Source organism: Leopardus geoffroyi, chromosome X, assembly GCF_018350155.1.
Source record: "Leopardus geoffroyi isolate Oge1 chromosome X, O.geoffroyi_Oge1_pat1.0, whole genome shotgun sequence".
NCBI classification, from domain to species: Eukaryota; Metazoa; Chordata; class Mammalia; order Carnivora; family Felidae; genus Leopardus; species Leopardus geoffroyi.
In genome coordinates this window covers 57,848,132-57,875,641 of record NC_059343.1, presented here as the reverse complement: position 1 = coordinate 57,875,641, position 27,510 = coordinate 57,848,132, and the positions used below count along the sequence as shown (strand labels likewise).

The 27,510-nt window shown below is 35.5% G+C and overlaps 1 protein-coding gene across 1 annotated transcript in view; it reads left to right on the top strand.

Annotated features, from left to right (window-relative positions):
* TEX11 (testis expressed 11) overlaps positions 1-27,510 on the top strand; it is a 241,843-nt gene that overhangs the window by 200,584 nt on the left and 13,749 nt on the right. The window contains exons 26-28 of the mRNA XM_045471521.1: positions 18,917-19,066; positions 20,361-20,469; positions 21,374-21,494. Of these exons, the coding sequence (XP_045327477.1) occupies positions 18,917-19,066; positions 20,361-20,469; positions 21,374-21,494 (380 nt within the window). The remainder of the gene's footprint in view (positions 1-18,916; positions 19,067-20,360; positions 20,470-21,373; positions 21,495-27,510) is intronic.

Below are 27,510 nucleotides of genomic sequence, written 5' to 3'. Positions count from 1 at the left end.
TGAGATGGGAAAAAATACATTTAGAAAAAATGAATCTGACTTGTTAAAAGTTTTTATTTCTTAAGACTGATTAAGACTGGTAATTTCTAATGAAATAATGCCTAAAAGTATGAATCCAGCTTGTGAGTAATGTAAATAAATCATTAAGCTACCAACTGTAAATAGACAAATTACGTGAAAGTGTAAAGCTGATGAATCATAAGCTTCTGGGGCAAAATTGGAAAACACTAACCTTCTAAAAATCTATTCCAAATCAAAGTTAATTAAGAACTATATAAACAGTGATTGAAATCTAGTACTATGTGAATTAGCTTTTACAAAAGGATTAATCCTGACATGTCATTATATTAGTAACCTAAGGAAAGCTGCTTATCACATTTATTTAAAAAGTCCTTATTAAATTCAAAATGCTACTAAGTATTGTGGAAACATAAGGAAATGTTTTATTGTCTCTGTCTTTAAGAAATTTACAGTGAAGGGAAGGAAGTAAGAAACCTAATTCATTGCACATATACAAAGCAAAATGAATAGAAATATATAGAAATATATAGAAATATAAAGTGTGTGGGACCACAGAGCAAGAAATGGTCCATTCCAAAAGGTAGTATTTGAATTTATTCTTGAAGAATGATTAAGATTTAATGGTTATAAAAAGAAGTAGAATGTGTTAAAAGCTGTGGGAACTGAATAAACAAAAGCCAAGTATGTAAGAGAGCATTGTTAGTTTTGGAGCTCTTGTTCAGGGTTTATATAGTGGGAGGTGAAGCTGAAAGTAGTGTGATTTATGATGTGTCCTTTCCAAACAATAAATCAGGCCAGCAATATTTCCTTAGTCCAAGCTACCTTGTCTCTCATCTGGATCACTGTAATAGCTTCCCAACTATCCCCTCTGCTCCCACTTTTGCCCCTTTGTAAATCCAGTAGCCACACAGCAGTCAGAGTATTGTAAGTCAGATCATGTCAGTCCTCTTGTACTTCCCATTTGCTTGGACTTAAAATTCAGTCATTGCCATGATCTACAAGGCCATGGATTATCTGGCCCTTGGTTACCTCTCTGACCTCATCTCCCATCACTCTGCCTCTCAGCTCACTGTACTCTAGTCCTACTATATCAATAATACATAGTACCTCCTGTCTCTGAGCCTTTGTGTTTGCCATTCCTTTTTCCTAGAATACTCTTTTCCTGGATATTCATATGGCTTGCTCCCCCTCTGCTCAAGTGTCATTCCCCCACCTCAGAGAGATCTTTCCTGACCACACTTTTTCTAAAGTAGCAACTTTAATCACTACTTCCATAGCCTATATATTTTTTACAACACACATCACATCGCTACTTGATATATTATATATTATTTCTCTCCCCAACTAGAATCTAAGTTCCATACAAGTTGAAAAGTTGTCTGTCATGTTCATTCTTTATCTCTACCTTCTAAAACTATCTGGCACATACTAGGGATTAATAAATATTTACTAAATAAAATGTTGCTATAGCACCAGAAATTCTATCATTAGGGATGCCTGGGTAGCTCAGTTGGTTAAGCATCTGACTTCGGCTCAGGTCATGATCTCACAGTTCGTGGGCTCTGTGCTGACAGCTTGCAGCTCAGAGCCTGGAGCTTGCTTCAGATTCTGTTTCTGTCTCTCTGCCCCTCCTCCACTCAAGTGAGCTCGCTCTCTCACTCACTCTCTCTCTGTCTCTCAAATATAAATAAACTTAAAAAAATAAATTCTATCATTAAAGAGTCACTCATTTGAGTATTAGAGTATTTTGGTCTTTGAGAGCCCTCTATGCAAAAATCACTGAGAAAGCTCACAATTTAAGTCATTATCAGCTTGTACTTTGGGAGAGGAACATTTAGAAACAATACCTCAATAAAGATTCAACTTGGGATATAGGTATAGGGCAGAGAAAGGCACATCAGGTGTCCTGGAAAAGAAAAAGGAAATTTAAGGGGAAGTAGGAATTATGCCAAAGATGACTGCTTATGATTATAAGATACTCCAAACCTTTCTAACATAAGGGAGCTCACCGCTGCTTAATAGGTCTTTCTGGTTCCTTTTCAGAGTCTCCATTGAAGAACATAACTTTTAGATGTTTCTAGGAATATCCTTGGAATCATACTGTACTTAAAGTGTCATCCAGTGTTAAGTCTAGAAGTAATCTTAGTGATTAGAATTCTTTAAGCTATTTTGTGCCATGAGTAATTTTTTTTATCTCAAAATAATGAAGATAGAGAAAAGCCTTTAGTTGTTTTTTGGGTCCTTGCAAGGAAGAATTTAATTTATCTCCAGTGCTATAATTTTGACCTTAGTATAAAGTATTCATCTAAAATGTCATCATTCAAAATCTTAGTGGTTATCGGGGCGCCTGGGTGGCGCAGTCGGTTAAGCGTCCGACTTCAGCCAGGTCACGATCTCGCGCTCCGTGAGTTCGAGCCCCGCGTCAGTCTCTGGGCTGATGGCTCAGAGCCTGGAGCCTGTTTCCGATTCTGTGTCTCCCTCTCTCTCTGCCCCTCCCCCGTTCATGCTCTGTCTCTCTCTGTCCCAAAAAAATAAATAAAAAACGTTGAAAAAAAAATTAAAAAAAAAAAATCTTAGTGGTTATAGTAAACAGAATAAAACCCAGCATGAATCCTCTACCAGCAGAAAGGCAGTTCAGCTGACAGAATTATCTATGTATCTATTTATTTATATTTTCATACATTTATATTTATATATTATAGTCTCCTCAGCCCAGAACTTGAAGGGTCATTCTAATTTATCCAAATGCAATAGATAGAAGCTATCATTTATCAAGGCCCATGTTGGAATTACCTGTTTCACTTGCACACACCAAAACTAGGATTAAATGCTTATTCCTTCATCAGGCATTCTTTGCTTGGTTCCTCCATTGGCTTAATAACTAGCAGTTTGTCATGAGTTGCTTTTGGCTCAGAGATTAGTTCTCATTGGATAAGAAATTCTCAGAGATGATAGTTTTGAGATTAGCCAAGAGGAAAAGTAATTGGAGCTGATCCTCAGGCACATTAAACAAAATGAAAACACTTGAATGGATTTTCTAGTGTACATTTTGGGTCAGGTCTTAGGCCCAGAAATAGAAGAACCTGAACTTAAGATTTTCTCTACAAAGGAAATTAAACAATTGTCTGGAGATACCCAGGTAACTCTGATAGAAGTTGCTCCTGAAAATCTTCAATTTTGGCAGCATTCCATTTGAATCATGCCTCACAGGCAGCATAAACTTACCCTAATAATACAAAGCAAAGCCCTATGGCAGTGAGTAGGGATTTTGATTACATTACAGGGCTATGGAGTCACTAAAGAAATATAGCAGGGGTCACAGTTCAGGAGACAGATTTTTTTGTGGTTCTCAGATATTTATCATGATTTTTACTATTCCTTCCCCCAAATGCCTGACCTAATTAGGAATGTCATTCAAGTATCCTTGTACCTGACATATTTCCTTGTGTACATTGTGGTTTTCTTTTATAAAAATACAGATGTGAATCTGGAAATTTTTCCATACAATTATCATGGCACGATGACTCTTGGTCAGAGTAAAGTGTATGTAATAGCTCACCCATAAACCTTCATTATTGATTTCTAGGTTTCCCAAACATTAAACTTCACTTCAGTCCTGATATGTATATAGAACATTATACTTATTAATTATAGAATACACATTCTTTTCAGGTGCACTTGTAACATTTACCAAAATAGATCATATGCTGAGTCAAAAGGCAAGTCTCAACAAATATCTAAGGATTGAAATCATACAAAGTATGTTCTCTGAACCAAGTAAACTAGAAATCAACAATAGAAAGATGATTAGAAAACCCCCACTGTTGGAAATCTAAAAGAAACACTTCTACATAACTCATCAAAGAAGAAATCAAAATGAAAATTATGGAATATATTAAACTTTCAAAAATGAAAAAAATATGACATGAAACCTTGTGAGATATAACTAAAATAAGGGAACATCAATAGCTTTAAGTGCATATATTAGAAAAGATGAAGAGTTGAAAATCAATAATCTTAGCCTCCCACTTGAATCTAGGGAAATAAGAACAAATTAAACCCAAAGAAAATATAAGGAAGAACATAACAAAAAAAAGAGAAGAAAACAATGAAATAGAAAGCAGATATACAAAAGAAAATCAACAAAACCAAAAGTCGATTTTTTGGAAACATTACTACAAATTGAATCCAAGCTAGATGGAGCAATAAATAGAAAGAAAGGGCACAAATTACTAATATCAGTAATTCAAATGTAGACATCACTACAAATCTTTCTAAAGATCTAAATCTAATCTAAAAAGGCAATAACAGACACTGTGAATAACTTTATGCCAATAAATTTGATAATCTTGACAAAATTAACAAATTATTTGAAAAGTATACCTATGACAATTGCCGCAAAGAGAATCTGAATAGTCCTATTTAGAATATTTCAATAGTGCTATGCCTGTAAAGAAATTTAATCTTAAATACCTTCCCACAAGGAAAATGGCTTCAATGATATAAATTCTTCTAAATATATAAGGAAGAAATAATATCAACCCTGTAAAAGTATCTCATATAGGAAATAGAGAAAGAGGGTAACACAATGATTTTATGAGGCCAGCATGATTCTGATGACAAAATCTGACAAATTTCAAGCCAAAAAAAGGTATAGGTCAAAATATTCAATAATAGATGGAAAAATCCTAAAAATCCAGGAAACTGAATCCAGAAATATATAAAAAGGATAACATAAACAAGTAGGGTTTGTTCCAATAATTCAGCCTTTAAAGAAACATACACAAAATGGTTTTCTATCCCTCTGTTTTATTTTAAGTGGTAGTTTTTTTAATGTTTTTTTATTTTGAGAGAGAGCTAGTGAGCACAAGCTGGGGAGGGTTGAAGGGGGGCAGAGGACCTGAAGCAGGCTCTGCGCTGACAGCAGACAGCCTGATGTGGGGCTCGGACTCACGAACCATGAAATCATGACCTGAGCTGAAGTCAGACATCCAAGTGGCCTTCTGTTTTATTTTAAATAAAAACTTAAAAATAAATGAATTTGGTGTGGTTGCTGGGTACAGGCCAATACACAAAAATTAATTGTATTTTTGTGTACTAGCAAGAAATAAGTGGAAAATTAGCTTTTAAAATACCATTTTTAGGGACTCTTGATTTTGGCTCTGGCATGATCTCATGGGTCATGAGATTGAGCCCCACATTGAGCTCCATACTGACAGCTCAGAGCCTGCTTAGGATCCTCTCTCTTCCCCTCCCCCTCTCATTTTCTCTCTCTCTCTCTCTCTCTCTCTCTCTCTCTCAATCTCTCTCAAAATAAACTTAAAATAAAGTATCCCATTTTTAATAGCATGAACCCATCAAATGTTTAGTAATCAATATAGTGAATGTATCGAATCAATATAGTGTAATCAATACACTGAAAACTAAAAAAACACTGAAACATTGCTGAGGGAAAACTTTAAAGGCCTAAATGAATGAAAATACATACCATGTTCATGGACTGGAAAACTCAAATTTGTTAAAATGTCAATTTTCCCAGTTTGATCCATAGACTCAAGACAATCCCAATTGAAATCCCAGCTGATTTACTTATGGAAATTGACAGGACGATATTAAAATTTCTATGGAGATGAAAGGATAATTTTGAAAAAGATGAATAGAGTCTGAGAATTTACACCACAGAATAGAGTCCAGAAATAGACTCACACATGATCATTTTATTTATGACAAATGTGCCAGTGCTGTTCAGTGGGGAAAATATTTTTTTAATAATAAATGATGCTGAAACAATTAGATATCCATATGGAAAAAAATGAACCTTGGCCCTCCCTACTGCCATACAGAAACATTGATTTGAGATGTATCATAGTGAAAGGTACAACAGTAAGGTTTCTAAAAACAAACGAGAATATCCTCATGACCTTGGAGACACAAAAAATTCCAACTGTAAAATAAAATATAGATAGTGTGGACTTCATTACAATTGGGAATTTCGGTTTGTCAAAAGATATAATCAAGATAGGAAAAAGACAAGCCATGGATAGACAGGCAGAAGATGTGTTAATACATAAGCTGGACAAATTCCAGAGTATATAAAGAACTCTTAAAATTCAATGAGAAAAGACAACCAAATAAAAAATGGCAACAGAATTAAACAAGAACTTCACAAAAGAAGATATACAAATGGGCAACAAGCAAAGGAAAAAGGTTCAACATCATTACTCATCAAGGAATGCCAATTAAGTCCACAGTGAGGGATCATTACATACTCACTGAAAAGGCTAAAATTAAGATACCAAGTGTTAGTAAGGATGGGAAGCAATTGGAGCTCTGATACATTGCTGGTAGAAATGTAAATTGGTACAGCTCGTTTGGAAGACCTTTTGGCAGTATCTGCTAAAACCAAACATGCTTCTGTTATAGCAATGATCCAGCAATCCCACTCCTAGATATATACTCAGGTGAAATGAGTGTATCTGTTTACCATAATGTGTACCAGAATGTTCAAGACAGCTCTATTCATAAGATCTAAAGATTGAAAATTTTAGTGTCATCAACAGGAGGATGGATTAAATGAATTGTGGTACATTCATGTAACAGAATACTACAAGGCAATAAAATAAAGGAATGTACTTCTGACACAGAAAAATATAAATATCACAGACATTATCATGAATAAAAGAAGTCAGGCAAAAAGAATTATCTCACAGGGTATAAATTCATTTTAGAAAACAGCTTTATAGAGATATAATTCATATGCCGTACAATTCACACATTAAAGTGTATGATTCAGTAGATTTGAGTATATTCACAGATATATACACCACCAACAACAGTAAATTTTAGAACATTTCATCCCGTCAGAAAGAAACCACCATCACATTCCTATCCCTGTATTTCCCCCAATAGCCCTATGCAACCACCAATCTACTTTGTATCTCTCTAGATTTGCATATTTTGGACATTTTATATAAATAGAATCATACAATATGAGGACTTTTGTGACTTCTTTCACTTAATGTAACACTTTCAAAGTTCATCCTTGTTGTGGCATGTATCAATATTTCGTTCCATTTTGTGGCCAAATAATACTCCACTGTATTGATTACCACATTTTATTTTATTTATTTATTTTTTTTTTGAGTATTAATAGTGTTTTATTTTTTTTTTATTTTTTTTTTAATTTTTTATAATATATGAAATTTATTGTCCAAATTGGTTTCCATAAAACACCCAGTGCTCATCCCAAAAGGTGCCCTCCTCAATACCCATCACCCACCCTCTCCTCCCTCCCACCCCCCATCAACCCTCAGTTTGTTCTCAGTTTTTAACAGTCTCTTATGCTTTGGCTCTCTCCCACTCTAACCTCTTTTTTTTTTTTTTTTTCCTTTTTTCCTCCCCCTCCCCCACGGGTTCCTGTTACATTTCTCAGGGTCCACATAAGAGTGAAACCATATGGTATCTGTCTTTCTCTGTATGGCTTATTTCACTTAGCATCACACTCTCCAGTTCCATCCACGTTGCTACAAAAGGCCATATTTCATTTTTTCTCATTGCCACGTAGTATTCCATTGTGTATATAAACCACAATTTCTTTATCCATTCATCAGTTGATGGACATTTAGGCTCTTTCCATAATTTGGCTATTGTTGAGAGTGCTGCTATGAACATTGGGGTACAAGTGCCCCTATGCATCAGTACTCCTGTATCCCTTGGATAAATTCCCAGCAGTGCTATTGCTGGATTACCACATTTTAAAAATCCACTCATCAGTTGATAGATTAAAATTAAAATTAATTTTATTTTTTGGCTATTTTGAATAATGCTGCTATAGACATTTGTATATAAGTTTTTGTGTGAGTGTATGTTTTCATTTCTCTTGGTTAGACCTAGGTAATATGGTAACTGCATTTTAATCATATGAGGAGCTGCAGGACAGTTTTCCAGAGTGGCTGCACTATTTTATATTGTCATCAGCAATATGTGCGGGTTCTGATTTCTCCACCTCCAGCATACTTGTATTACCTGATTTTCTTTCTAGCCATCCTAGTGAGTGCAGAGTGATTCTAATAGGTATGTAGTAGTATCTCATTGTTGTTGTTTTTCATTCTGTAAGTTGTCATTTCCCTTTCTAGACAGTGTCCTTTGAAGCACAAAATTTTTTAACTTTGATGAAGTACAATTTATTTTTCTTTTGTTGCTCATGCTTTTGATATCATGTGTAAGAATCAACTGCCAATTCCAAATTCATGAATGTTTATGTCTGTGTTTTCTTCTGAAAAGTTTTATACTTTTAGCTGTTACATTTAGGTCTTTGATCCATTTTTAGTGAATTTGTGTATGTGGTATGAGGTAAGAGTCCAATTTCACTCTTTTCCATGTGGCTATCCAGTTGTTTCAGAGCCATTTATTTTTTTATTTTATTTTATTTTTTTATTTTTATTTTTTAATTTAACTTTATTTTTTATTTTTTAAAATTTACATCCAAATTAGTTAGCATATAGTGAAGCAATGATTTCAGTAGATTCCTTAATGCCCCTTACCCATTTAGCCCATCCCCACTCCCACAACCCCTCCAGCAACCCTCAGTTTGTTCTGCATATTTATGAGTCTCTTTTGTTTTCTTCCCCTCCCTGTTTTTATATTATTTTTGTTTCCCTTCCCTTCCCTTATGTTCATTTGTTTTGTCTCTTAAAGTCCTCATATGAGTGAAGTCATATGATTTTTGTCTTTCTCTGACTGACTAATTTCACTTAGCATAATACCCTCTAGTTCCATCCACGTAGTTGCAAATGGCAAGATTTCATTCTTTCTGATTGCTGAGTAATACTCCATTGTATATATATACCACTTCTTTATGCATTCATCCATCGATGGACATTTGGGCTCTTTCCATACTTTGGCTATTGTTGATAGTGCTGCTATAAACATGGGGGTGCATGTGTCCCTTCGAAACAGCACACCTGTGTCTCTTGGATAAATGCCTAGTAGTGCAATTGCTGGGTCGTAGGGTAGTTCTATTTTGTTTTTTAAGAAACCTCCATACTGTTTTCCAGAGTGGCTGCACCAGCTTGCATTGCCACCAACAATGCAAAAGAGATCCTCTTTCTCCGTGTCCTCGCCAACATCTGTTGTTGCCTGAGTTAATGTTAGCCATTCTGACAGGTGTAAGGTGGTATCTCATTGTGGTTTTGATTTGTATTTCCCTGATGATGAGTGAAGTTGAGCATTTTTTCATGCGTCAGTTGGCCATCTGGATATCTTCTTTGGAGAAGTGTCTATTCATGTCTTTTGCCCATTTCTCCACTGGATTATTTGTTTTTTGAGTGTTGAGTTTGATAAGTTCTTTGTAGATTTTGGATGCTAACCCTTTATTTGATATGTTATTTACAAATATCTTCTCCCATTCTGTCGGTTGCCTTTTAATTTTGCTGATTGTTTCCTTCACTGTGCAGAAGCTTTTTATTTTGATGAGGTCCCAGTAGTTCATTTTTGCTTTTGTTTCCCTTGCCTCCGTAGACGTGTTGAGTAAGAAGTTGCTGCAGGCAAGATCAAAGAGGTTTTTGCCTGCTTTCTCCTCAAGAATTTTGATGGCTTCCTGTCTTACATTGAGGTCTTTCATCTACTTTGAGTTTATTTTTGTGTATGGTGTAAGAAAGTGGTCCAGGTTCATTCTTCTGCATGTCGCTGTCCAGTTTTCCCAGCACCACTTGCTGAAGAGACTGTCTTTATTACATTGGGTATTCTTTCCTGCTTTGTCAAAGATTAGTTGGCCATACGTTTGTGGGTCCATTTCTGGGTTCTCTATTCTATTCCACTGATCTGAGTGTCTGTTCTTGTGCCAGTACCATACTGTCTTGATGATTACAGCTTTGTAGTATAGCTTAAAGTCTGGGATTGTGATGCCTCCTGCTTCGGTTTTCTTTTTCAAGATTGCTTTGGCTATTTGGGGTCTTTTCTGGTTCCATACAAATTTTAGGATTATTTGTTCTAGCTCTGTGAAGAATGCTGGTGTTACTTTGATAGGGATCACGTTGAATATGTAGATTGATTTGGGTAGTATCGACATTTTAACAATATTTGTTCTTCCTATCCAGGAGCATGAATCTTTTTCCATTTTTTTGTGTCTTCTTCAATTTCTTTCATAAGCTTTCTATAGTTTTCAGTGTATAGATTTTTCACCTCTTTGGTTAGATTTATTCCTAGGTATTTTATGGTTTTTGGTGCAACTGTAAATGGGATTGATTCCTTGATTTCTCTTTCTGTCGCTTCATTGTTGGTGTATAGGAATGCAACCGATTTCTGTGCATTGATTTTTATATCCTGCAACTTTGCTTAATTCATGAATCAGTTGTAGCAGTTTTTTGATGGAATCTTTTTGGGTTTTCCATATAGAGTATCATGTCATCTATGAAGAGTGAAAGTTTGACCTCCTCCTGGCCGATTTGGATGTCTTTTATTTCTTTGTGTTGTCTGATTGCCGAGGCTAAGACTTCCAATACTATGTTGAATAACACTGGTGAGAGTGGACATCCCTGTTTTGTTCCTGACCTTAGGGGGAAAGCTCTCAGTTTTTCCCCACTGAGTATGGTATTAGCGTTGGGTCGCTCGTATATGGCTTTTATCATCTCGAGATATGATCCTTCTATCCCTACTTTCTTGAGGGTTTTTATCAAGAAAGGATTCTATATTTTGTCAAATGCTTTCTCTGCATCTATTGAGAGGATCGTATGGTTCTTGTCCTTTCTTTTATTGATGTGATGAATCACGTTAATTGTTTTGAGGATATTGAACCATCTCTGCATCCCAGGTCTAAATCCCACTTGGTCGTGGTGAATAATTTTTTTAATGTATTGTTGGATCCGGTTGGCTAATGTCTTGTTGAGGATTTTTACATCCATGTTCATCAGGGAAATTGACCTATAGTTCTCCTTTTTAGTGGAGTCTCTGTCTGGTTTTGGAATCAAGGTAATGCTGGCTTCATAGAAAGAGTTTGGAAGTTTTCCTTCCATTTCTATTTTTTGGAACAGTTTGAAGAGAATAGGTGTTAACTCTTCCTTAAATGTTTGGTAGAATTCCCCTGGAAAGCCATCTGGCCCTGGACTCTTGTTTTTTGGTAGATTTTTGATTACTAATTCCATTTCCTTACTGGTTATGGGTCTGTTCAAATTTTCTATTTCTTCCTGTTTCAGTTTTGGTAGTGTATATGTTTCTAGGAATTTGTCCATTTCTTCCAGATTGCCCATTTTGTTGGCATATAATTGCTCATAATATTCTCTTATTATTGTTTTTATTTCTGTTGTGTTAGTTGTGATTTCTTCTCTTTCATTCTTGATTTTACTTATTTGGGACCTTTCCTTTTTCTTCTTGATCAAACTGGCTAGTGGTTTGTCAATTTTGTTAATTCTTTCAAAGAACCAGCTTCTGGTTTCATTGATCTGTTCTACTGTTTTTATGGTTTCGATAGCATTAATTTCTGCTCTAATCTTTATTATTTCCTGTCTTCTGCTGGTTTTGGGTTTTATTTGCTGTTCCTTTTCCAGCTCCTTAAATTGTAAGGTTAGGTTGTGTATATGAGATCGTTCTTCCTTCTTTAGGAATCCTAGGCCTGGATTGCTATACACTTTACTCTTATGACCACCTTTGCTGCGTCCCACAGGTTTTGGGTTGTGGTGCTATCATTTTCATTGACTTCCATATACTTTTTAATTTCCTCTTTAACTGCTTGGTTAGCCCATTCATTCTTTAGTAGGATGTTCTTCAGTCTCCAAGTATTTGTTACCTTTCCAAATTTTTTCTTGTGGTTGATTTCGAGTTTCATAGCGTTGTGGTCTGAAAATATGTGCGGTATGATCTCAATCTTTTTGTACTTACTTAGGGCTGATTTGTGTCCCAGTATATGGTCTATTCTGGAGAACGTTCCATGTGCACTGGAGAAGAATGCATATTTTGCTGCTTTAAGATGAAATGTTCTGAATATATCTGTTAAGTCCATCTGGTCCAATGTGTCATTCAAAGCCATTGTTTCCTTGTTGATTTTTGATTAGATGATCTGTCCATTGCTGTGAGTGGGGTGTTGAAGTCTCCTACTATTATGGTATTACTATCGATGAGTTTCTTTATGTTTGTGGTTAATTGATTTATATATTTGGGTGTTTCCACATTTGGCACATAAATGTTTACAATTGTTAGGTCTTTTTGGTCTATAAATTTTTTTTTAACGTTTTATTTATTTTTGAGACAGAGAGGGACAAAGCATGAACGGGGGAGGGTCAGAGAGAGGGAGACACAGAATCTGAAACAGGCTCCAGGCTCTGAGCTGTCAGCACAGAGCCTGACGCGGGGCTCGAACTCACGGACCGCAAGATCATGACCTGAGCAGAAGTTGGCCGCTTAACCAACTGAGCCACCCAGGCGCCCCAGGTCTTCTTGGTCTATAGACCCCTTGATTATGATATAATGCCCTTCTGCATCTCTTGATACAGTCTTTATTTTAAAGTCTAGATTGTCTGATATAAGTATGGCTACTCCAGCTTTCTTTTGTTGACCATTAGCATGATAGATGGTTCTCCACCCCCTTATTTTCAATCTGTAGGTGTCTTTAGGTCTAAAGTGGGTCTCTTGTAAACAGCATATAGATGGGTCTTGTTTTCTTATACATTCTGTTATCCTATGTCTTTTGATTGGAGCATTGAGTCCATTGACATTTAGAGTGAGTACTGAAAGATATGAATTTATTGCCATTATGATACTTGTAGAGTTAGAGTGTCTGGTGGTGTTCTCTGGTCTTTTCTAATCTTTTGTTGCTTTTGGTTTTTATTTATTTATTTATTTATTTATTTATTTATTTATTTATTTATTTATATTGTCATCTTTTCTCCCCTCAGAGAGTCCCCCTTAAAATTTCTTGCAGGCTGGTTTAGTGGTCACAAATTCTTTTAATTTTTGTCTGGGAAACTTTTTATCTCTCCTTCTATTTTGAATGACAGCCTTGCTGGATAAAGAATTCTTAGCTGTGTATTTTTCTGATTTAGCCCACTGAATATATCCTGCCACTCCTTTCTGGCCTGCCAAGTTTCTGTGGATAGGTCTGCTTGCAAACCTGATCTGTCTTCCCATGTAGGTTAGGGACTTATTTTCCCTTGCTGCTTTCATGATTCTCTCCTTGACTGAGTATTTTGTGAATTTGACTATGATACGCCTTGTTGATGGTCGGTTTTTGTTGAATCTAATGGGAGTCCTCTGTGCTTCCTGGGTTTTGATGTCTGTGTCTTTCCCCAGGTTAGGAAAGTTTTCCACTATGATTTGCTCACAAAGCCCTTCTACCCCTATTTCTCTCTCTTCCTCCTCTGGGACCCCTATGATTCTGATGTTGTTTCTTTTTAATGAGTCACTGATTTCTCTAATTCTTAAATCGTGCTCTTTTGCCTTAATCTCCCTCTTTTTTTCTGCTTCATTATTCTCTATAAGTTTGTCCTCTATATCGCTGATTCTCTGTTCTGCCTCATCCATCCTTGACGCCGCTGCATCCATCCGTGATTGCAGCTCAGTTATAGCATTTTTTATTTCATTCTGGCTATTTTTTACTTCTTTTATCTCTGCAGAAAGGGATTCTAATTTATTTTCGACTCCAGCTAGTATTCTTACTATCGTGATTCTAAATTCTGGTTCAGACATCTTGCTTGTGTCTGTGTTGGTTAAATCCCTGGCTATCGTTTCTTCGTGCTCTTTCTTTTTGGGTGAATTCCTTCATTTTGTCATTTTGAAGGGAGAAAAGGACTGCTAAATTCTGTGGTTCTGGTTGTGCAGATTGTTGTGTTAATCTTCCAATCAGTTTTCTAGGTGTGTAGGATGGTTTAGTGTTAGTCTGGCTGTATTTCATGGACGCGAGGCACACAAAAAGCTTCCATACTATTCCACCATCTTCAGAGCCATTTTTTTTTTAATATTCTTTCCACATTGGATAATCTTTGCCTCTTTGTGGAATATTAGTTGATCATAGGCAATGTTTTTATTTCTGGATTGTCAATTATATCCCATTTATATGTATATCTGTCCTTATGCCAGTACCACACTATCTTATCACTGCTTTGTAGTAAGTTTTGAGGTCAGGAAGTGTTAGTCCTCCAAATTTGTTCTTTTTTCAAGATCATTTTGGCTGTTTTGGGTTCCTTGAATTTCCATATCAATTTTAGAATCAGCCTGGCAATTTCTGAAAAAAGAAGAAAGCCAGCTGGCATTATGATAGGTATTATGTTGAATCTGTAGATCATTTTGGGGTGTGTTACCATCTTAACAATGTTAAGTCTTTTAATCTATGAACATGGAATATTTTTCCATTTATTTACATCTTTAACTTCTTTCATTGATGTTTTATAACTTCCATTGTATAAGTCCTGCACTTCTTTTGTTTAATTAATTCCTAAATATTTTATTGTTTCTGATACTATTGTAAGTAGAATTACTTTCTTAATCTTATTTTCAGTTTACTCATTGCTACTTTATAGAATTTAGAATTGATTTTTATTTGTTGATCTTAAACTTATTTATCAGTTCTAATGGTATTTTACTGAATTCCCTAGGAATCTTATTTACAAGATTACATCCTGTACGACTAGAGATAGTTTCACTACTTCTTTTCCAGTCTTGATGTCTTTTATTTTTCTTGTCTATTTGGTTGCAATTTCCAGTACGGTGTTGAATGGCAGTGGTGAAAGTTGACATCCTTTTCTTGTCCTATATCTTAGAGGGAAGGAATCCAGTCTTTCACCAGTAAGTATGTTGTTATCTGTGGGTTTTTCAGAGATGCCCTTTATCAGATCGAGGAAGTTCCCTTCTAGTTTGTTAAGTATAATTCTTTTCTACATTGCTGAATTAAGTTTACTAGTATTTTGTGATTTTTTTTTACTTGTGATGTCTTTGGTTTTGGGTATCACATTAATACTGGCCTCTTAGAATGAGTTGTCAAATGGTCTGTCCCCTTCTATTTTTAAAAGAATTTGTGAGAATTAGTATTAATTCTTCTTTAAATGTTTGGTAAAGTCCAGTGGTAAAACTGTCTAGGCCTGGGCTTTTCTTTTTCTATAGTTTTTAAAACTATTGCAATTACTTTATTCATTATAGGTCTATTTAGATTCTGTATTTATTCTTGAATCCATTTCAGTAGTTTTTCTTTCTAGAAAATTGTCCATTTCATCCAGTTTATCTAATTTATTGGCATAAGGTTGTCCATAGCAGTCCTTTATCATCCTTTTTATTTCTCTAAGGTTGGTAGTGATGTCTCCTTTTCCATTTCTGATTCTAGTAATGAGGCTTCTAAAGATATGTCAATTTTGTTGATCTTTTCAAAGAATCAGCTTCTGGTTTCATTAGTTTTTCTATTGTTTTCCTATTGTCTAACTTATTCATTTCCACTCCAGTCTTTGTTATTCTCTACCTTCTACTTGTTTATGTTATTTTTCTCTTAACTAAGTTGGAAGTTCAGATTACTGATTTGAGATGTTTTTCTTCTTTCTTAATGTAGGTGTTTACAGATATAAATTTCCCTCTAGGCACTACTTTAGCTGTATCTCTTATGTTTTGGTATATTGTGTCTTCATTTTTATTCATTTCGAAGTATGTTCTGATTTTTCTTTTGATTTATTTTTTGACCTATTGGTTGTTTAAGGGTGTGTTTATTTTCCATATATTTGTGCATATCCCAATTTTTTTCTGTTATTAATTTGTAATTTTATTACATTATGATCACAGAAGATACTCTGCATTATTTTATATTTTGAAATTTATTGAAGTTTGTTTTATGACCTAGCATATGTCTATCCTAGAAAATATTCTGTGGGTACTTACAAAGAATGTATATTCTGCTGCTGTTGAGAGGAGTGTTTTATAGATGTCTGTTAGGTCTAGTTGGCTTACAGTGTTTTCATTTTTTAAATTTCCTTATCTTCTGTCTAGTTGTTTTAAGTACAATTCATTTTTATGAAGTTCAAGAATACCCAACTATATCAATAATTGCATTGTATATAAATGGTCTAAATCAGAGGTCAGGGAACGTTTTTTAAAGTGCCAGTAGTGAATATTTTAGGCTAACAGGTCATACAATCTTGGACACAACTACTCAACTCTGCTGTTGTCACAGGAACACATGGGCCATATTTAAACAAAGGACATGATTGTGTTCAAATTAAACTTTATTTGCAAAACAGGCAGTCAGCTCACAGATTGTAGTTTGCTCACCCCTGGTGTAAACATACCAATTAAAAGATGAAGAATGTCAGATTGGATAAAAATCAAGACCCAACTACATGCTTTCTATTTTTAAAATAACACTTAAATATGAAGACATAGATAGGTTGAAAATAAAAGGAATTGGAAAAGGTACACTAAACAAATGCTAATAAAAAGAAAGCTGGAGTGGCTATATTAATATCAAAATACAAAAATATGAATTCAAAGGGATACATGCACCCCAATGTTTATAGCAGCATTATCTATACAAAATTAATAAAGATACAAATTAATAATGTCAAGAATGAAAATAGAGGCATCACTACAGATCCTACAGACATTTAAAAAGATGATTAAGGACTATTATGAACAGCTATATGCCCATGACTTTGACAGCTTAGATGAGATGGATAAATTCCTTGAAAGGCACAAACCAACAAAGCTCCCTCAAGAAGAAATAGATAATTTGAATAGTCCTATACCCATTGAATTTGTCATTTAAAATCTTCTAACAGAAAACTCCACTAAGGAAGTCTGCCAACCATTTAAAGACAATACCAGTTTTATACAAACTCTTCCAGAAAGAAGAGGGCATACTTCCCAGCTCACTTTATGAGATCATATTTACCCTGATACCAATACTAGACAAAAAGTATGATAAAAAATTATGAACCAATATTCTTCATGAAAATAGATGCAAAAATCCTCAACAAAATATTAGCAAGGTGAATTTAGTAAAATTTGAAAAGGGTAATAGACCATAAGCAAATCAGGTTTCTCCTAGGTTCAATATTGTAAACTCAATTAATTTACCATATCAACAGATTAAGTGAAAAGATTGAACATACATTTATGATTTTAAAAAAAGCTCTCAGAAAACTAGGAATCATAGGGAAGTTTCTCAACCTGATAAAGGGTATATACAAAAATTAAATCACAGCTTATATCATATTTAATGATGGAAAACTGAATGCTGGGACACGTGGGTGGCTCAGTTGGTTGAGCATCCTTTGGCTCAGGTCATGATCTCGTGGTCTGTGAATTCAAGCCCTGCGTCAGGCTCTGTGCTGACAGCTCGGAGCCCGGAGCCTGCTTCGGATTCTGTGTCTCCCTCTCTCTCTGCCCCTCCCTCACTCATGCTCTGTCTCTCTCTCTCTGTCAAAAATAAATAAACATTAAAAAACTGAATGCTTTCCTTCTAAGGGCAGGAACAAGTCAAGGTTTTCTATTCTCAGTCTTGTTCAACATCATTCTAGAAGTCCTAGCCAGTGCAATAAGGCAAGCAAAAGAATGGAAAAAAGACATAGGGTGAAAAAGAAGAAATAAAACCACCTGTATTTGCAGATTACATGATTGTCTACACAGAAAATCCCAAAGAATCTACAGAAAAGTTACTGAAATTAGTGAGTTTTAGCAAGTTACAGAATACAAAGTCAAATTTTCAAAAGTTGACTATATTTCTGTTATACTAGCAATGACATTGAAGAACAGGCAATAGCAATCAATAGGAATAGAAACCAAAATAGTTGTTAACTCTGCTAAGGTGATTTTTTTAACATTTATTTTTGAGAGAAAGATACAGAATGTGAGTGGGGGAGGGGCAGAGAGAGAGGGAGACACAGAACCTGAAGCAGTCTCCAGTCTCTGAGCTGTTAGCACAGAGACTGACAAGGGGCTCGAACCCACGAACCGTGAGATCATGACCTGAGCCAAAGTCGGATGCCCAACCGACGGAGCCACCCAGGTGCCCCAATACTAAGATGATATTGACTGGAAAGGAACACAGGTGTTAGAAGTGTTCTATATCATGATCTGGGTAATGGTTATATGGGTTAAACATCTAAAAACTCAATAAGCTGCTTGTTTAAGATGAACATGCTTCATTCAGTTTATTTTATCGGTGCTATACCTCAAAACTTTTTTTTTTTAATTCAGTCTAACAAACATGAATGAAAACTATCTCATATCATGTGTTATATGCCACCTGATATAATATTCTGCCCATGGTGATACCCAAGAAATATTAACTGACTAAATGAAACGATTTGGAAACTCTCTTTTACTTTGCTTGAAATAAAACCACAGTTAGTTTATACAGCACTGTATCTTTCAGTTAACTCAGTCATTAAAGTGAGGCAGATAAACATTGGATTTGGATTGAGGCAGATGAACAGCAGGACTTTTTCAGGCTATTCAGGAACATCATGGCAATAATTTCAAGAAATGTAAGCAATGCTACTGAATGCATTATAGGGTGCTGAAAGAATTGGTGAGTTTATAGATTTAAAAATATAAAAAATCTGGGTTGCCTTGGTTGGTTAAGTTGGTTAAGTTTCTGACTCTTGATATCAGCTCAGGTCATGATCTCACAGTTCATGAGATCGAACCCTCTATTGGACTCTGCACTATGCAGAGCCTGCTTGGGATTCTCTCTCTCCCTCCCTCTCTCTGCCCCTTCCCCTCTTGTATTCTCTCTCTCTCTCTGAAAAAAAATAAACATTTTTTATAATTTTAAAAATGTAAAAAATCTATATACAGAACCTGGGACAGTCTTCAAATTGTAAATAAAATTGATTTTCCTCAACAGGAAAATCTCCCCAGAAGAGAGCTTGGAATAGAATAATAAAATGTAATCACAGAGAATGTTGCATTTTTGCCTCCTTCTTAGGGAACTTCTCAGGTGATCCATGTGAGACACTGCTTCTGCTGTATGAGTTTGAAGTTAAAGCCAAAATGAATGATCCATTACTTGACAGTTTCCTGGAATCACTGTGGGAACTGCCTCATTTGGAAAGTAAAACATTTGAAACAATTGCCTGTAAGTGCTATATTTATGTTTTTGGTAGGCTGGTACCTACCCATTTAGATTGTAATACTTTTTATTCCAGTGTCTATTCTTCATTCTTTGCCCTTAGATAGGAAATAATAATAATGTTTCTCCTTCTCTAATGGCATTCTTGAACTGTAATGTATTACAATCATTTATGCATTTATCTTTTTATTTATATGAGACTATAAACTCCTTAAGGTCATGAAAAATAAGTGCTTGTATTTGTTGTACTTATAAACCTGAGTGAAGTGCATTAATCATAATCAATGCTCATTCTAGGTGTGGAATTGAATTATATAACTACACAGTAGAGGGAGCTTAACCTTCAGAAAGTTAGTTTTACTCAGGTAGCTAGAAATGACAGTCAGCTGCTTCACTAATCAAAGGTAATGCAATCTCAGCAATTTATTAAAGTGTACAAAGAGGAGCACCAGGCTGACTCGGTTGGTAGAGCATGTGACTCTGGATCTTGGGATTGTAGGTTCAAGCCCCATGTTGGGTGTAGAGATTACTTAAAAATATAATCTTTCCCCCAAAAAAGTATACAAAGAAATACTGGTAATATTTTTTTTAACACAATTACCACTCTCAAATTTTTGGTTGGGCTCTAAGTAAGTAGTCGTTGGGGTCTCAGAGCCTGTATGGGAATATGCTGCAGGAAATAACCTAATTATTTTCCCTTTTTTCTCTCTCACCCTCCTTGGGAGCCTATGTGTGGTTAATAAAGGTATTAGATAGCCCCAGGTGCACAAAGGCCACATTTGCCTTTCCTTATCTTGCAAGACATAATTCTAGAGACATGGAGCCTGTGGTGTATACTTTGTAGACATGTGATGGTGACCACTTCTCCTTGTATAATGGATCTCCAATTACAGAGGCCTGGTAAATGCATTTGGAAGTTACAAGGTTTGTCATCCCCGACACTCACTCTCATGTCAAGTGATTCCTGTTTACCTGGATTATTGCTTTACCTGTATGACTATGTGTAGGGTCACAGAAACAGTAGGTTCTCTTGATGTTTGCTGAATAAAAGACAATCCTGATAACCCTACCATATTACTTTGCCCAGAAACTATACACTTTCTCTGAAAGCCACCATGGACTCATCATTTCATTAAATTAATTTTTGTGGTGTTTTTTTGTTGTTGTTGTTGTTGGTTGATTGGTTTGTGTTCATCTGTTTCAGGCTAGTTTCATTAGAAAAATCAAGTTGTAGCCTGGGATGAAAATGGTGATGGATGAGACTATGGTGTTCACAGCCTTTTTTCTTTCCCTCCTATAGTGTTAGCAGTGGAAAAGCCTGCACACTATCCTTCCATTGCTCTGAAGGCCTTGAATAGGGCTTTATTGCTCTACAAAAAGAAACAATCAATTGATGCTGTGAAATACAGGTTAGTAAATGTAACTCAACACTGAAGCCAAGCTTTTCGATAGTCAAAAGAGCTATATAAGTCATCAATCGTACTCAACTGGTCCAATTTAAAAGTTGATCAGGGGCACTCCTGTAAACTCTTGAACTAAAAAGCCCTCAGAACAGCTTCATATTTAGAGTTGTATTATAGGCCAAGAATTAGTTATGTCAGAGTCTGGTTTTCCCAAAAGGGAAAAAAAGGGAGAAAGTTGCTTCTTTGTTGTGAGACTATATATATGATAAAATTATTGAATACCTTTCAGAGATTAATATAACAAACACCAGTGTATCCACCACCCAAATTTAACAAATGTTGACATTTTGCTAGTTTTGCCCCAGACGTTTATTTTTCCTAAGCACCTTTCTTTAAGGACCAATAAGTGCTGTACATCATAATACAAAATATTATTTATTACATATTTTATGTTTTCTGTACCTAGACATGGAGGAAAATGATGCTATGTGAGTTTTCTGCGGAAAACTTTATTACAGACTTTCTTTTCTGAGACATGAGAAACAGTTCTCCTGGAATTATTCCCAGGTTAAATCCCAATTTCCTTGCCCATTTGAGGATATAAAGAGATGCTTTAAAGTGCCTATAGATTGAACCAGCTCATAAAATATAATAAACAGCCACTACTCCTTGATGCAGGAAACTAAAAAAAGGTGAAAGAAACCATAGGCATAATAAAAAGGAGGATTGGTCAGCCCCTTTTATAGCTTCAAAAATCTGTCTTCTGAGGTTGGAGGCCAGATAAAAATGAGGGAAGAACAGAAGTGTTTTGAAGCTCGTAGTCTGGGATGAGATCCAGATTTTACTTATCTTAGCCATGAAGCCAATGATTTATTTCCTTATGGGATGAGTTTTCTCTTTTTGATTTCAGCAAATGTGTGCGAAACTTGATTAACCTCTTGGTGCCAGATGGGGTGCCAAGTACAGAACTCTGTCCCCCAGAAGAAATTTGGGGTTATTTTGAAGATGCTCTGAGCTTTATTAGCCACACCGTAAGTCGAACAGTGATATTAAGCTATCAGCTAATTTTAAAGAACTGTCTTTTGTGTTAGAAATTACACAGAATTAATGCTTTCTGGTATGAATTTTAGGGTAAATAAATTCATATTACAATATACTTAAACATTATAAAATTTCCCTTGGTTTATGAAATGTAAATAGTTAAAAGAAAATTTCTGATACAAGTATACTATGGATTAAGTGAGAATAACAGTACCACCTGGTATTTTAAATTATTTGTGTTTTCAAAACCTGGTAGAATTGTTACTTCCCGGTGAGGTACTAAGCCTTTGAAAAACATTGTTATTCCTTCCATTTCTCAGAGGCAGGTAATAGAGAAGGAGGAACACTGAGGACCTGTATTTTAGTCCCTCCTCTGTTGATTTTTTTCTTTTCAGCACAGGTTTATTCAATGATTTTTAAATTAGCTTTATTGAGGTGTGATTTACATATCACAAAATGCACCCTTTACATGTGTACCATTCAGTGATTATAGTAAATTTATAGTGTTATGCAACTGTCACCACAATCCAGTTATAGAATATTTCTATTACCACAAAGTTTCTTCTTACCTATTTGCAGTCAATCCCTGTTCCTACCTGCAGGCCCAGGCGACCACTGATCTGCTTTCTATCTCTGTAGATTTTCTCTTTCTGGACCCTTGATATGAATGAGACCATGCAATACGTGATGTCTTGTGTGTGGCTTCTTTCAATTTAGCATAATATTTTTGAGGCTGGTGCATGTTGAAGCATGTATCAGTATTTTAATCCTTCCTATTGCTGAATAAATAGAATATTATATTCTACTTAATGGGATATGTCACATTTCTTTTTGCACTCACTCAATAGCTGGTAGACATTTGAGTTGGTTCCACTTTTTAGCTATTATGAATAATACTGCTGTGACATTTGTGTACAAGTCTTTATGTGGACATATGTTTTCAGTTCTCTTGAATACATGAATTTCTGGGTCATATGGTAACTTCATGTTTAACTTTTGGAGGAGCTACAATCTGTTTTCCAAAGTGGTTGCACTATTTTACATTCCTACCAGCAGTGTATGAGGGTTCTAATTTCCCCACATCCTCATCAACACTTGTTACTGTCCATCTTCTTTGTTATAACCATTTTAGTAGGTGTGTGGTGGCAGCGTGTTGTGATTTTGATTCACATTTCCTTGATGGTTAATGGTGTTGTTATTTTTTTTATGTGTTTATTGATCATTTGTCTACCTTCTTTGGAAAAATGTCTATGGTTATTTTCCCATTTTAAAAATTGGGTTCTTGTTGAGTTGTAAGAATTATTTATATATTATAGGTATAAATCCTTTATCAAACATACAGTTTGTAAATGTTTTCTCCCAATCTTTGGCTTGTCTTTTCATTTTCTTAATGACATCATTTGAAAAGCAAAAGTTCTAAGTTTTTATGAAGTCTAATTTATCAGTTTTTTATTTTATGGTTCATATTTTGGCCATGATAAGAAATCTTTGCCTGTCTCAAATTTACAAAGATTTTCTCCTGTGTTTTCTTGTAGAAGTTTTTATGCTTTTATCTCTTAAATACATGTTTATGATCCATTTTGAGTTTTCAGTTTTGTTGATGGTATAAGGTAAGTCTTTTATTTGTTTGACTTTCCATATGGATATCCTTCCTATGCTGTTTGACTTCAGTTTTCTCATTTGTAAAATGGAAATAATACCTTCTCTGATTCCCACACTGAGGTTTTAAGGATCAGTTGAAATAATAATATGTGTTGTAAACCTTATATAAACAGCTCATACACATGTAAGGTGGTATTGTTATTATAAGGGAGCTATAAAATATTAAGGTTAAACGACTTGCTTAAAGTCACTCAGAAAGTCATTATTTGAGTCCATGTTAATAACTGAGGATCCTAACCCTCAGTTACCTCTTCATATAAAAATATCTGCAATCCACAGCAGATGGCAGAAAAATATAGTAGGGTGACAACCTGGTACAAACCAGCATCGACTTCAAAAACCTAGAATTCTCCTGGAGCTATGTAATTATGGCCTGTGTGAATTTAAGTTTTAAAAAAAACTTTAGCATTGAACATTTTGGATGTGTATATTTTTTTACTTTCTTTTGGGAAGAAGAGAAAATTCTATTTCTAAGCCATGAGCCTCATCTGGACCTTCAGATGTGTTTGCCATAGTAACTAATACAAACTAAAATTAAATTTTACTGTAAATCCAAATTGATCCATTTCCATAGTCTCTATATAAGGCCGAAACTACTCTGAGCATTTTTGTGCCACTTATATTCTGTCTCTTACTGTTCCATCTCTCTGGCTCTTGGGTTTCCTGCTGGAGAGCTTAATGTTTTTTCTACTTTTTTGATAAGTCTCCCATCCATTATTGCTCATCCCCTGAAACATGATGGGAAGGTATACTTTCTTATACAGAGATTATTTTAGTAATACCCTTGGCTCTTTATAGAGTATATGTTGCTTTTTCCTTTCAATTGGATGTGTTGTGTATCTCCTTTGTTTTAAATGCTTGAGAGAAAATTCTGCCCTTGTTTGACTTTTCTAATGACCAGGCACTCATTCATTATTTATTGAGCAGATAACCTTTATCAAATGCCTCCATACTTGGCAAAATGGCTATGGCACAGATATAAAACCTCGTGTCTCACAGTATCATGCTTTATATTTTACAAAGCATTCTTACCTCCATTATTTCATACGATCCCCTCCTTCCCCCCGCCCAGCAATTCTGTGAAGTAGAGAGTGCTGTATTATTAACCTTGACAATGAGGAAATTTTTAAGATTTAAAAAAGTCAAGTTACCACATTGGTCATATAGTGGTGAGCATAGCTGCCTTCCAAAAAAGTCAAGTTACCAATTTGCCTAAGGTCATATGGTTAATGAATGAGAGGACTAGAACTCAGATCATCTGACCTCAGTTCCAGGGCTCTTTCCACCAGAACACACATCTTCCTTACCTGCTCTTACTAGGATTCAGTTCAAAGGAAAAGGCTCAAGTTGGTATTCAGAAGCTACTGCCAATGAAAAACCAGGTTGGATGACTTTTATGCTTAAGCAGGCAAGATTATATACAGTAGGTTGATGTTCTAGATTATTTTTAAGAGAAAATGGATTGCTCTGGTTGTTTTTCTGAGTTAAAATTTTATTTTGAAATGACTGTAGATTCACTTGCAGTCATAAGAATTAAATATAAGAGATCTTAGATATGCTTTACCCAGTTTTCCCCAGTGGTAAAATCTTATAAACAGTATCACAACCAGGATGTCGACATTATTACAGTCAAGACACAGAACTTTTCCATCACAGGGATACCTCATGTTGCCCTTTTATAGCGTCCACCCAATTCTTTCCCACCCCAGCCCCTCCTTAGTTCCTGGCAACCATGAAGCTATTATCGATTTCTATAATTTTGTCGTTTCCATAATGTTCTATCAATTGAATCTTACAGTATATAATTTTTGAGATTAGGAATCATATAGTATATAACCTTTTGAGATTAGCTTTTTGTCAGTCAGCAGAATTCTCTGGAAATTCTTCAAGTTTCAAGTTGTTGTTTATATCAGTATTTCATTTCTTTTTTTGCTAAATAGTATTCCATGGTATGGATGTAGCAGAGTTTGCTTAACCATTCACCTATTGAAGGACATCTGCGCTGTTTCCAATTTGGGGCTATTACAAATAAAGCTGCTGTCAACATTTGTGTACAGGTTTTTGTGTGAACATGAGTCTTCATTTTTTTGGAATAGTACCTAAGAAGGCAATTGCAGGCTCATATGGTAATTGAATGTTTAGATTTTAAAGAAACTACCAAACTGTTTTCCAAAGTGTCTGTAACATTTTACATTCTTGCCAGAAATGTGTGAATAATATGGAATCTCTACATCCTTGTCAGTATTTGGTGTTGTCACTTTTGTTTTATTTTAGCCATTCTGATAGGTGTGTCACAATATCTTACTGTGTTTTTAATTTGCATTTCCCTAATTGCTAATGATGCTGACCATCTTTTCATGTGCTTATTTGCTATCTGTATCTTCTCTGGTGAAATGCCTGTTCATGCCTTTTGTCCATTTTGTAATTGGATTGTTTTGCTTGTTTACTGTTCAGTTTTGAGAATTCTTTTTTAAAATGTTTATGTATTTATCTTTGAAAGGGGGAAGAGAGAGAGAGCAAGTACGTGAATGGGGGAGCAGCAGAGATTAATGTTTATGTGTTATACCTGTTTCCGTCTTTTTACTTTCAGCCTGCCTGCAATTGTATATATTTTTTAATGTTTTATTTATTCTTAAGAGAGAGAGAGAGAGACAGATCATGAGCGGGTGACGGGCAGAGCGAGAGAGGAACACAGCATCTGAAGCAGGCTCCAGGCTCTGAGCTGTCAGCACAGAGCCCGATGCAGGGCTTGAATCCACAAGCCATGAGATCATGACCTGAGCTGAAGTCAGATGCCCAACCAACTGAGCCACCCAAGTGCCCCTAAAATTGTATATTTGAGGTGAATTTCTTGTAGACTGCATATAGACAGCACATTTTTTAGTCCACTTTGCTAATTTTTAAAATTTTTTTAATGTTTATTTATTTTTGAGAGAGAGAGACAGAGCACGAGTGGGGAAGGGGCAGAGAGAGGAGACACAGAATCCGAAGCAGGCTCCAGGCTCTGAGCTGACAGCACAGAGCCCCATGTGGGACTTGAACTCATAGGCCATGGGATCATGACCTGAATCAAAGTTGGATGCTCCACCGACTGAGCCACCCAGGTGCCCCAACTAATCTCTGTCTTTTAATCAGTATGTTTAGATCACTAATCTGTTAGGGTGTAAGTCTGCCACTTCATTTTTTTGTTTTTTGTTTTGTTTGTTTTGTTCTCTCTGTTTTTCATTTCTCTTTTCTCTTTCCTGCCTTCCTGTGAATTACTTGAACATTTTTTAGAATTCCATGTTGCATCATCTGTAGTATTATTAACTGTATTTCTTTGTACAGCTTCTTTTTTAGTGGTTGCTCTAGGTATTACAGAGTGCATGTGTGTGTGTGTGTGTGTGTGTGTGTGTGTGTGTGTGTGTGTAAAACTCATTACTGTCTAGTTCTGTCATCATGTGACCAGTTCAAGTGAAGTATAGAAACCTTACTTCTCTTTACCTTCCCCCACTTATAATTGTCCTAAATTTTCCTGTACCTACATTTAGAACTACATCAGTGTTATGATTTTTACTTAATCCTTCAACCATAATTTAGAAAACTTGGGATGCCTGGGTGAGTCAGTTGGTCAAGCGTCCAACTCTTGATTTTGGCTCAGGTCATGATCTTGCAGTTTGTGAGATCAAGCCCCAAATTGGGCTCTGCACTGTCAGTGCAGATCATGACCTGAGTTTAGGAGAAGCTTGGGCTTCTCTCTCTGCCTCTCCACTGCCCATTTGTGCCTTCTCTCTCTCTCTCAAAGCAAATAAATAAACATTTAAAAAATATAAATAAAATAATTGAGAAAACTCAAAAGAAGAAGGAATTGTATTTTATTGTATTTACATATATAAAAATGCAGGCTTACCATTTTCTTTCTTCCTTTTTGATGTTGCAGGGTACCTTTTCTATCATTTCTTTTGTTTAGAGAGCTTCCTTTAGACATTTTTTTAGAGAAGCTCCGTTGATAAATTCTCATAGTTTCTCTTTATCTGATAATGTCTCTATCCCCCCTTCATTCCCAAAAGATGTTTTTGTTGGTTATAGCATTCCAGGTTGATGATCCTTTTCATTCAGTACTTCAAAAATACTGTGCCACTCCTCTCAGGCCTCCAAGGCTTCTGGTGAGAAATCTGCTAATCTTCAACTTGTTTTCTCTCTATAAAGTGTTATTTTTCTTTGACCTCCTTCAACATTTTTCCTTTGTCTTTGGTTTCAGAAGCTGGACTGTGATGTCTCTTGGGTAGATTTCTTTGGGTTTGTATTGTTTGGGGTTCACTCTGCTTTGTGAATCTGTAGGTTTATATCTTTGCCAAATTTGGT